This window comes from Pleurodeles waltl, chromosome 12 (assembly GCF_031143425.1).
Source record: "Pleurodeles waltl isolate 20211129_DDA chromosome 12, aPleWal1.hap1.20221129, whole genome shotgun sequence".
In the NCBI taxonomy this organism is placed as follows: domain Eukaryota; kingdom Metazoa; phylum Chordata; class Amphibia; order Caudata; family Salamandridae; genus Pleurodeles; species Pleurodeles waltl.
Window position 1 is genome coordinate 528726806 of NC_090451.1, and position 12826 is coordinate 528739631.

Here is a 12826-nt window from a genome sequence, read left to right on the forward strand (position 1 = left end):
CTGGCAACCGCAAAGAGGGTCGAGGGGGAATGCATTTTAGATGAAATGGACAGGAATATATGCTTACACTTTTCCCCCGCTTACGCTAATCCCGCGAATATTACAGAAAATGAAGAGGGAACCTTGTCGACTATTACTGATAGCTCCCAGGTGGCCTCGCCATGGTTCACTGAGCTCCTGCTCCTCTCGGAATAACATCACATTCGGTTGAAACCAATACTGGACTTGCTAACGATGACTCCGTGCCAGGTCCGTCAACCCAACCTGACTTCTCTTCGATTAACCTCCTGGCTCCTGAATTCTATGAATTTGCCAACCTAGATATTCCACAAGACTATCGAGAAGTGCTCGCCAATACCAGAGCCCAGTCTACTAATAAGACATACAAACTCAAATGGAAACAATTCTGTATATGGTGTAAAGCTTTCAGTATCCACCCTCTGACATCTTATCCAGAACAGATACTTCCCTATCTTCTTCAATTGGCAAAAGCAGGTCTCTCTCACTCCTCTATCAAGGTTCACCTGCCAGCTATTTCTCAATTCCGCCACACTGCTACTTTACCATCTTTATGGTTCTCCAGAATAGTAAAGCAGTTTCTAGGGATTATTCAGATAGTTTTCTCCAATTAAACTCCCTTCTCCACCGTGGCACCTCAATATTGTACTTTCACAAATGATTGAACATCCTTTTGAACCTATTCAAAAAGCAGAATTTAAATATATTTCCTGGAAGACAGTGCTTCTTCTAGCACTTACCTCTGCAAAGAGGGTCAGTGACATTCAAGCTTTCACAATATCTCATCCTTTTCTTCAATTTAAACCGGACATGGTCATCCTTAGAACTAATCTAAAATTAATTCCTAAAGTTCCCTCAAACTTTAATCTGCATGAACCAGTAATATTAAAGACTTCCTTTCCAAACCCCCAAACTCCAGCAGAAAGAGCGCTACATTCCTTGGATATCAAAAGATGTCTAAAATTCTACATACAAAGAACTAGAAGCCTTTGTAAAGCTGATCAATTGTTTGTAGGCTACGGACAACTCAGAAAGGGGTACCCTGTTACCAAACAGTCTATAGCCCGGTGGATAGCCACTGCTATTCAATTTTGTAACTAGCTGGCGGGAAAACCACTAACAGCCAACATCAAGGCTCATTCCACCAGAGCTGTATCTATCCCCACAGCTCTCTTCGCAGGAGTGCTTCTACAACAGATTTGCAGAGCGGCAGCGTGGACTAGCAGCCACACCTTTACTCAGCACTACTGCCTAGACGCAGCAGTAGAACAAGTCGTTTTGCGTAATTTATTTGCATAAGGTGAGTCAATATTTCTTTACCCACCATCTTCTAATATTTGTGTATACAGATATATATGTGTGTGTATATATATATATATATATATATATATATGTGTATATATATATATAGAGAGAGAGCTAGAGATATTAATATCTTATGTTTACTGCTAATTATTCTGATTCAAGCATGGGAATCTATGATAGATACCCCAATACTGTATCATATTGTATCTAATAAGGTACTTACCTGTAACTATGGTTCTCCAGTATTGGTATCTTTCATAGATTCACATGCGACCCACCCACCTCCCCATAGACAGTCACCTCATGTTTCTTCCTTTTGTACTTAACTTGTGCTGAAAAATCTGAGAGACTGGAGCCTCTGTGCTGAGGGTTCTAGAGGGTGGTCTCGCCTGATTGGCTGGACTTTGGGTCTTTTATAATGGAGATGATAAGCTGTTAAAGTGAATGTATTTTTCCATTGATTTCAATGTTAAAATTTAATCTACTGCTTGTTATATACCGTGGGACTCCCAATTCGACGACAGGGAAAGATTCAAGCATGTGAATCTATGAAAAATACCAATACTGGAGAACCACAGTTACAGGTAAGTAACTTATTTTCTTGCTGCTACAGGCTTCTGTCCAGCTGGTGGTGGTAGTATTGTAGGTTAATGTCAACGAGTTGTATCTCAAAACGATAGAACATTCTTTACCAAAGCCTCCTGGATGTCCTATGGCGAGGATCCCCAAAGGTTTAGCATTACTGTTTCTCAGAATATGTGCTATTTCTTCCTGAATTTGAGATTTGTTTTAATGCCAAGATGCATTATTTAGTGATTTCCAAGTACACATTACTGAGATTACACTTAAACGGCCAAATTCTTCCCTTACATACCTTGCAACTGCTCAAACCTAAACCTAAAATCCTAGTTTAGGGGAGATATGGCCTGCAGTCCATACATATGTTTATCTTGACCGATATTGTTAACATTCATTCTAGATAACCTTCCGTAACGAGTCAACTCAGGAATATGTCTTCTACCTCGTCACATTCAAGGCTACACCTGCTGGCACTATTAGCAGTATTGAAATGAGAACATCGGCCCGGCAAAGCACCTCAGCAACGGTGAAGGTGGAGAACCCGTTGGCTGTACCAGTGACATTTACAACTGAATGCAAAGTACCCGAAATCAACTTACCACCACATTTTACAGTTCCAGCGCAGTCTGAGGTAGGGATGAAAGAAAACAAACGCTCACAAATATTTAGGCTCTAACGTTGTTCAATTTTTTTCTCAGCCAAGTGAAAGAATCCATAACACCTTTACAAAAAGTGCGCGATTTTTAGCAACCCATTTTGGACTGTGATACCAACATTCACTTTTTTGCTTTATAACTGTTGAATTTGGCAATCCAGATGAGTTCTTAACGTGTTTCCTTAAAAACAGGTGTTATTTTAAATGTACAGATTTTGTAGCTCCTGAAATGCATAAAGGTTACATCAAATCTTTGTCAAAGAGCTCCCATCCATTACTGTGGAAGGACTGATTTTGCACGTTTTTTGAAGCTTCCTGTAGCATTTGCTTAGATTTCCCAATGTCGTTTCAGTTTAAATGTTTACTGTCATTTATTGCAAACCATATTAAGTAGAACAACTGTGATACCTATGAATAAATTATATAATTTGATCAATTATTTATACCAGCAAACACTGCAGTCTCTAAAAAAGAAAAAAATCAAACCATTGTCTGTGATGTAAATGTCATTAACATAAAATAGCACCATGAAACCTCACTATAAGATCCTTATTATTTTACTGCAAACAGGTCACGGCTATTTTTTCAGTCCATAAGCAATTTTGTATTGGAATCTAAAAACACTCAAACTTATTTCAGCAACAAAGGGGTTGGATACTGGTGCTCCCTTTCAATCAATCAATCCGTCAGTAATTTTTTAAGCGCGCTACTCACCCAGAAGCGTCTCAAGGCGCTTTGGGGCGGGGGGCAGAGGGAGGGGTGCTACTGTTCGAAAAGCCAGGTCTTGAAGCGCTACCTGAAGGTCATGAGGTCCTGGGTCAGACGTAGGTTGACGGGGAGGGAGTTCCAGGTTTTGGTGGCGAGGTGGGAGAAGGATCTGCCGCCAGTGGTGGTGCGGTGGATGCGAGGACAGTTGCAAGGGCGAGGTTGGTGGAGGGGAGCTGGCGTGTCGGGATGGGAAGTTGAGACGCTCGTTGAGGTAGGCAGGTCCAGCATTGTGGAGAGCTTTGTGGCTGTGGATCAGGAGTTTGAAGAAGATCCTTTTGTTGATGGGCAGCCAGTGGAGGTCTCTGAGGTGGGCTGAGATGTGTTTGTGGTGAGGGAAGTTGAGGATGAGTCGTGCTGATGCGCTGGAGTTTCTTCTGGAGCTTGGCTGTTGTTCCCGTGTAGAGGGCGTTGCCGTAGTCCAGTCTGCTGCTGACGAGGGCGTGGGTGACCGTTCTTCTGGTTTCCACGGGGAGCCATCTGAAGGTCTTGCGTAGCATGCGGAGGGTGTTGAAGCATGAGGATGAGATGGTGTTGACTTCCTGATTCATAGAGAGCGCAAAGAGTCCAGTATGAAGTCGAGGTTGCGTGCGTGGGTTGTGGGCGTTTGGGCCGACCCCAGAGTGGCAGGCCACCAGGAGTCGTCCCAAGCGGATCTGTTGGGGCCGAAGATGATGATCTCGGTCTTCTCCGAGTTCAGCTTGAGGCGGCTTGTTTCCATCCAGTTGGCGATGGCCTGAAGTCCATTGTGGAGGTTGGTCTTAGCGGTTGCGAGGTCCTTCATGAGGGAGAGGATGAGCTGAGTGTCGTCTGCGTAGGAGACTATGTTGAGGCCGTGGGATCGGACGATGTTGGCGAGGGGTGCCATGTAGACATTGAAGAGGGTGGGGCTGAGTGAGGATCCTGGGGGGACTCCGCAGATGGTCCTGGTGGCTTTAGACAGGAACGTGGGAGGCGGACTCTCTGGGTTCTTCCAGAGAGGAAGGATGTGAGCCAATCCAGGGCTCTGTGGCAGATTCCGGCATCGTAGAGGCGTGTATGGGGTGTGGTGACAGACGGTGTTGAAGGCTGCAGAGAGGTCAAAAAGGATGAGGGCAACGGTTTCACCTTTGTCGAGCCTGCTCCTGATGTCGTTGGTGCAAGCGATAAGGGCGGTCTCGGTGCTGTGGTTCTTGCGGAAGCTGGACTGGGATATGTCGAGTAGGCTGTTGGCCTCCAAGAAGCGGTTTAAGGTAAACAAAAAAAAAACATTGGAGATGTCCAGGGATCTTATATGCTTTCCCCGCTAGGTTAATCATTTATCCTGTTTTGTGGCCATTCATGTGTGTGCATGTGTTAAGGTTTCTATACTCTAATATTATTATACTATATGATATGTCAGTTTTTTCAACTTTATTAATGCATTAATAAACCATAACATGGCCATACAAAAAGAGCAGAAGAGCATGACACAACATCCAAAGGGATTCCTGCTAAAATAAATGTAAAACCAAGGCTTAGTGGTACAAAAACATTGGTCAGCTGTTCATTCAAACCTCACATGTCAGGTTTTAAAAACAGAAAAAAAACTGAGTGGTATTTATTGTAGAACTACAAGACACTATAATGGCTTGATGTTATAGCTGGTTTAAAAAAAGCTTTTATGTCATGTTTAGCTTCTGGCTTCAAAGGATAGTGAGCATGCGCTTGGGGAATGGCAGATGGAGCTAGCTTTTTATCCCAGCCTCCTTGATTTCTGTATAAGGCTGGAGCCTGTTTTAAAAGCCTACTCACTTGCACATTTTCCCTGAGCTCATCAGGTACTAAAGAGGAAAGAATGTCTACATTATTACTTCCTCTCTTCGAGGTGCATCCCTTATAAAGACTGAATACCAGGCATCCACTGCAGGAGTGCTGTCCTAAACATCTGATAAATGTGGCTGGAATATTGCTTTTATTGCGTGTGTTATATCCATTACATCTGTATATGTGTTTTAGTTGGAGTCTTTTGTGTCTCGTTTTGTACTATGATGTCGTACTGTAATAATGTTAATCGGTGTTGCTGAGGTAAGTGGCAAAAACTCTGTTGATCTCCATGCATTACTGTAATATCGGAAGCAGAAATAGTTATTTTAACCTTTTACAAGAGGAAGAGTTGGAAATTGTTTTCATTGATAAATGTTCTCTGTGCTGTGACGATCCCACATAAATGCACAAGAGTTCTTTACAAGGCAAATGACCAACTAAAAGATTTAGGAGGCACCATATGGTACATCACATTGCAATTAAAAAATTAACTGTGCAGTCAGCTGTGGTTGATCAGAGCTGAAACCGCTGTAAGAGGACCAAAGCCAGGTTTATAAATGTCTTTTAAAAACAGAGATCAGTGATGGTCCTCAAAACAAGAGGAATTTCCATTCCAGCCTAGCAGCTTCTTAAAGGACTAAGTTGAAGATTTAACTCTATAAACACCAGGAACAGCCAACCTAAGGTATTCCAGATCCCGAAGCCTTCGATTGCTGTGAGAGATAGTTGTTGGAACAGCTAGATGAGCTGAAGTTTTACAGTGTACAGTACCATTTGCGGAAAAAAATCTGTAGTTGAACATGGTCTGATATTGGCAGCCAGCGCACTTTCTTTCACAACTGGAATAATCTGGTTAAAACGTTGTCACCATGCTAAGCAGTGTGGTAACTATTAAGTGCAGCTGTCATGGGCATCACAATGAGTTTTAGGCAATTACTACTTTGGCGAAATCGATCCAAGAAACATTCATTTGCTGGAAGATATATAGTATGCTCCCAGATAATCAAGCTGAAATCCAATATGAATTCCGGGGAATTCGCATGTGGGGACAGCCTTGGAGAAACGTTAATCCCACACAAGGCAGTAAGCCAGTCCTGTAGAGCAAAAGATGAGGCTGAAGGGAAAAATGGGAGAAACAACGTATTTTGAGCATTCTGCATTAGCCCGTCTGCCGTTCAATTATAAGTCAGTTAACAAAATCATCATTCAAAATGCCGACTGCTAGGCTGTCAAAACTAGCCAAGGCATCAGTCGTTACTCACTAGCTCGAGAAAAGAGTTGTAAGCACTTTGAGTGATCATTTCATAACCCACTCATCTTTTTCCAGCTCTTTCTTTTCACGGTGAAGTTGGTAGTATTTTAAGCAGAAGAAAGTTTAGATCACAAGAAATAGCCAATAACAAAAATTTGGATCAGGTATTGAAATGTCTGCAGTAGCTATTTTCTATCGGGGACACTGGGCACGCACCTTCTACTTAACAAGCCTCACCTTCTTTCTTTCCTCAGGGGTCGCTCATGTTCGAGTTCCAGCCTCTGAAGGCGTGTGAAGTCACTGGGCGCCTGATTCTGCAAAGTGCTGAACTGGGCACCTTCCAGTATGAACTGAACCTCAAGGCCACGCCTGCCAAACCCGAGAAGACACTTTATTTCCGCACACCGTTGGGATCTAACCAAATCCTCTCTGCCAAATTCACCAATTACACCCGCCAGAAAGTAGAGTACATCTGTAAGGTATGGAAGGGTTGCTACCCCTGAGGGTTTAAGAACATTGGTGAGGGTGGTTCGGAGATAGTGTTGCAGTGGCTTGCGCGCAGTCCGTTACCTGAGGGCACAAATATGAAATGAATGAGTGTCTGAGAGAGGGAAACAGTGAAGGGTGGCAGGTGACACCGAGTTGGAAAGGCTCTCGTGGTGATGTCGTTTGGAATCACTAAAAGAGCTCTATCTTGCGAGTTCAGGTTTCTAGCAGAACAAATGAAACAAAGCCTTGGACTTTGGAATATTAAGATCTTTGCTCATAAAAGGGCTGTTTTAAAGCAAATCATATTTGCTGAGTCGAGGTTGACATTTTGATTGTTTCTAGGTGAATGGGTTCCTGCAGGCCGTCAAGACCAGTGTGACTTGATAGAGTAAGCGGTAGTGGTGCTATTACAGGGTGAAAGTGGGTGCTGCAAGGCTTGAGTAATTTGGCAGGAAAAAAATGGGACTGGCACTCTACTCGAATACCAAGGGGTGCATCAGGTGAAGTTAAAGATGCACATTTTGTTCTTCAATTAAAATATTTTCGTTTCTTTATAGTCAGTGCTTCTAACTGTTTCTGTTTTTTTCAGACTGACAACAGTGACTTCCATGTAGAGAAGGTAATCAATGCAGCTCCAGGATCCCAGGGAGGCACAGAGGTCAACGTGGAGGTGACCTATGAACCAATTCAGCTGGGTGAATCACGGGCTGTTCTTTCCATCTCCTCCCCCGTCGGAGGAGAGTACACTATCCCCCTTATCGGCACTGCCGTCGCTCCAAAACCCATGGGCCCCATTGTAATCCGAGCAGGGTCCGCCTCTTCCACAACCATCCCCTTCAAAAATGTTTTCCCTCAGACTACCGTCTTCTCCTTCCAAGTGGACAACCCAGCCTTCAGTGTGAAACCCAGCGAGAGTATCCGCTCCAAGAAAGTGCATTACATCCCTGTGTCCTTTGAAGGCAATCTCAGCGGCAGCAAAGCCCCTGTCACAGGCAAGCTGACCATCTCCTGCCCGCGAGCAACAGGTGTCGGCCAGGGAATCTACTGGGTCGTCTACCTGAAGGGTGTGACTCCTGAGAAGTGAGAAAGCATCCCGCCTCTCTTCTCTGTAAAGGCTGAACATGTGCCTCCGCCGAAAGATATGAGCAGACTTCCTTTCTAACGAGAACACTTTAAAGACGCTCAGCTTTTAGTGCCTTACACAGACACTTCTGTAATGTTTCTAATATGTTTTAAGAGCGGGTAAGAGACCAGGATAAACTGGTGACATATATTTTAATCATTCTCATGCTGTATATGCTCGTTGGAAGCACACAGAATACCTTCCCGCACCACAAACCTACAATGCAGTACAATTCCTTCAGCAGCCTGCAGAGGGCACTGGGTGCCCACTTCCTGTCCCTGGGCTTACGTCGTTTTCCATTCCGAAAAGGAAACTCCCCGCAGTTCTCTTCTTTTCCATCGAGAATATAAGAAATTTCCATTTTTCTCTGGCATGAGTAAAATGGCTTGTCACTTTCATCCTTCTATAAATTGTCGGTACACTGTATTCTGGCAAGAGTAGAAGTATGGTTTCCTTCTGTTTTATAGTTCTGTTACTCAGCCATGCTCTATTAAAGGTGCTGAATGCTCATAGGCTACTTATCTTCATCGTAAAACTATCCCCATACCTCGAATGTAAAAAATGCAAAATTAATGTATAGGGCATGCTAGCCTTTATCTAGTCTTGAAGATATGTATTTAACAACTTGTCACAAAACAATTTGAGCTTCTATGCAAAGCTTTGTGTCATTTTTCTGGACTCATTATGAGCTTTAGTCTTTTTCTTTTAAATTCACTTTTTCATTTCCTTCTTTTTTCACTTCCGTTTTTTTTTTTACTGATGCACTTTACTTATGCCATTGTGCTCTACTCTCTCAGTCTTTACCTATCCTCTCGTCAGCAGATCGATTGTTCTCTGTGTACCGGGATGTCCGGGCCTGCTATCTCTTACATCATTTCTTGTCCTTTTGTTATCCACGATCAGGCTCTCCCTTCATTATGTTCCCGCTCACCTTTTCCTGTTTCCTCTCAGCTGCCGTCCTCTCTCAAGTCTTCCTGTCCCATCTCTCTCAGATCTTATCTACGGTGTAATCCAGCTCGGCCCTCTTTCATTGTTTCCTAACCTTTCTGCTTCCCGCTACCTGCCCTCCTCTCTCCTCATCGGCTCTCTTCTACCGCGTGTTCCTCTCTCTCTTTCCTTGTCCTCTTCTTACCGCCATCTGCTTTTCTCCTGTATTGGCATTTGGTTTCCCAGCCTCCCTTCCACTATCTATTACATGTCTTGAAACATTACTCATTCTAATGCATTTTTCATCAGTGCCTATTAAGAATAAGTATGGCGGCATACTAACGGTATCTATCCCAATAAGAAAGGAATGTCCCCAAGGAAAGAGAGTGTTGTATCTAATTCTCATCTACAAGTCTGTTGCACAGAATATTTTTATTTATGTAGTTTCTTTTATGTGAAGCTGCACTTTAAAATAAAGGTAATGTCAAAACAACCCCATTCCTGTTGTCTATTGTTTTAAACAAACGCATGCTTCTGGCAGGTCAGACTGAAGAGGTGAACCTCGAGAAATCGGCAGGGTTTTCCTACAGGTGGCTTTTCTCTGCTTGGACGCCTTTGTCTTGAATGTTGCCGTTTCCCTGTTACAGTAGAACTGTAAATATTGAAGACTAACTTTATTTGTTTTACTTCTAGATGCTGTCTTGTGTCCAACCGAATGTGTTGTCCGCATTAAATAACTAGAACACATTTTTATTCGAGCTGTTTAAGAAAGTTTTGCACATGTTTAAACAACTGGTATCATCTATTCTGACAGCCTTTTTTCTCACTCCTTTAAAATGCAGGGATCACTTGTATCAAAGAGGAGATTGCGGATTTTGCCAACAAACCAGGTCAAATGGGTGCCCGTTCACTGAAAGAAAATTAGAATTCCATACCGCCTTGATTGTTCAGGAGAGGTTGGCCAATCATTCAAGGCCTAGCTGTAAGGAGGTGGTGTGAAGGTTATGACTAGACATTATGGCACATTTCTCCATCAATGGACCAGTCATGGAATCACGTTTAAATTATTTTCCATTCAGACTAGGAATGACTGGTAGATTTTAAATAGAAGCAGTGTGAGAAGTGCATTCATGTGGTGCAAAATTTGAAGTACGATGAACGTGCATCCACCTCATTATGTGGTCCTGAACTCAAGCCAATGAGGCATATGTGCACTGAACGTCACTTCCCCACTGGCCAGTATACCTAAGATTTTCAGCCGCACTTTTGTGATGGGAATTCACATACGGCTCTGCTATTCTTTCCCTACCTGTAGCTTCCAAACAGACATTTGCTGAACCAAAAATGATTTTCTGCAAAGAGATCTGTTCAGGTTTTTTGTCTTTTTGCCACAGAGTTCTTTACGGAAACCAGTCTCTAACTGCTGTCTTATCTGATGTGTGCTGCAATTACTGGCTTGGACAAAGAATATTATATTTATATATTGCTGTGATAAATTATGACAGATTCAGCAGTACAGAAAATCCCAGTTGGGAAGTTGTGTTTCAAGAGGACTAGATGAACTATACTTTGGTTAGCCACACGAAATCAGCATATACTATTTATTCCCTTCACACAAATCGCAATCTCGTGAAATGTATCGGACGTTTTCAGCAAATACTTTGAATGGACTGACAGAAATGCCTGGGTTGCGCCCAAAAGGAAGTTTCTGATTACATTTTAATTAGGAGTTCTCCTCCTTCCTTGAAGAAAATTAAGAAATGTGAACATTTGAAAGGTAATGAAAAAGCAACGGGATAAAAGGGTGAAGGCGGCAACACTAATTTGAGCTTCAAGGCTAAGAGTGATAAAGATCTTTATTCGGTTATAAAAAAAAAAAACATAAAATCACACAATGCAATTCCTTATTTACAGTTTAAAATCACTATCTATAAAATGTTTGTCTATAAGGTAAAAAGTGAAAGAACATATCAACACATTAAACCGCACCTCCAACTAATTTACTAATACAATATGTGCAGGTTATGAGGCGGGGCAGGGCAGGCATCTGATTAGATGGTTCAAAGACGCGCTTCGAACTCACACACAGCATGATCACAGTGTGCTGCGTGCTGCCATGGGAGGGGGACTCTGGAATTCCCTTCACAGACGTGCAGGGGAGATCAGTCCTGTCCACCCATACAACTATCCCCCGCAACTCCAGATTCCGACTCCTCCAATTCTATATTAGTCATAGAGTATATCTTACCCCGGCCCGCATTAATAGATATTTCTGACGCAGCCTACCCAGTTTCAAACAAATAAATGTGGATGTCTGCCACATGATGTGGTCCTGCCCCTTCTTACATAACTACTGGGGCGCTATTGTGGCATGTTTGTCGACATGCACGTCGCGTTCGCTGCCACACACATGGAAAGCTTACGTGTTAGGCCTATTTCCTAGACGCATGGGACTGCAAGACTGCCGCCAGATTCCTAGACCATGGGCTTTTAACAGCCAAACGGTTGATAACCCGGAGATGGAAAGCTGCAGAAGCACCAACTGCGAAAGCCTGGAAACGCTCCTTTCTGATATGGGCAGAGGCTGAAGGTTTGGCGCTGAGGACACACTTGGCCTACGTAAATATCCCCTCTCTGATAGCTGGGGGGCGATGTTGACGTCTTTGCGTGATCCAGAGGCAGACATTGACCTCATTATGACAACTCAATTACCCACAGCAGCTCAGTAGCCATAGTCTTTTTTCAATATGTTGAGAGTGTCATTGGTAATTTGCTCACTTATTGTACTTTAATACACGGATCCTGATTGGTTTAGTGGTGGCAATCTACATTTAGATGTGAGCTAATCACTTTATATATGGTCATTCTTGTAACCCTGCCGGGGAACTCCTTGCATATGGGGGCATTGAGTTGCTTGTTTCAGGCTCCATATTCCATAGAATTTTCTTGTTATTGTATTTTACTGTTTTGCTTAACCCCTTGGATGCGGGTGTCGGCCACTGGCCGACGCCCGCACTACCTCCCTGGTGCGGGTCACGACCAGGGGCCGACACCAGGGAGGGGGTTAATAAATCCTCAGGTGCGTTGCACCCGAGGATTTATTTTTCTATTTTTTTATTCCCCGGAGACACGGAAGCTTTTCCGTGTCTCCCCCCGCCCCTTTGTGACGTCAGTGCGCCGCAAGGCGCGCTGATGTCACTTTGTGGATTTCCCCATCGGAGCAGGAAGCGCCCTTGCGGGCCGCTTCCTGCTCCAATGGGGAAAACGGCCACAAACTGCCTTCCCCATGTTCGGGATGGCCTCGTAAGAAAAGGGACACTCTCCCCTTTCTTACGAGGCCTTCCTGAAAGTGTTTCCTGGCCCACGATCGCAGCCCAGGTGGATCGGGGGCCAGGAAACACCACTAGACACCAGGGATTTCACTTGGGGGGGGGGGGTCGGCCCCCTCGGAAAATGGGCCGGCCCCCCCCCCCCCAGGCCATTTTACATTTTTTTTTAAAAAAAGGTAGTTGTCCCTTGGGGGGCTAAATTTTATTTTAAAAAAAAAAAGACAAAGGAAATGGACAGGAGGTCGCCCGTGGGCAGGGCGACCCCCTGTGGGGGCAATATTTTTTTTAGTTGTTGTAGGGTTTCCCTGGGGGCCATTTTGGCCCCCAAGGAAACAATACAACAACTAAAAATATATATATATATATATATATATCTATGTAGATATATCTACATGGATATATCTATAGATAGATCTATAGATATATATAGATATATATATATGTATATATATATAGATCTATCTATAGATATATCTATGTAGATAGATATATATATAGAGAGAGATCTCGCTATATATATATATATATAAATAAATCACTTTTGTCAATACGTGTGTGATTTCCCTGGGGGCTGCGATCGGCTCCCAGGAAAACCAGAC

At 43.4% G+C, this 12826-nt stretch overlaps 1 protein-coding gene across 2 annotated transcripts in view; it reads left to right on the forward strand.

Annotated features, from left to right (window-relative positions):
- HYDIN (HYDIN axonemal central pair apparatus protein) overlaps positions 1–9364 on the forward strand; it is a 2122366-nt gene extending 2113002 nt beyond the window's left edge. For both annotated transcript variants that reach the window (XM_069217473.1, XM_069217472.1), the window contains 3 exons: positions 2303–2533; positions 6614–6838; positions 7438–9364. In XM_069217473.1, coding sequence (XP_069073574.1) covers positions 2303–2533; positions 6614–6838; positions 7438–7932 — 951 coding nt within the window. In that variant the 3' untranslated portion in view covers positions 7933–9364. The remainder of the gene's footprint in view (positions 1–2302; positions 2534–6613; positions 6839–7437) is intronic.
- The last annotated feature ends 3462 nt before the right edge of the window (positions 9365–12826 follow it).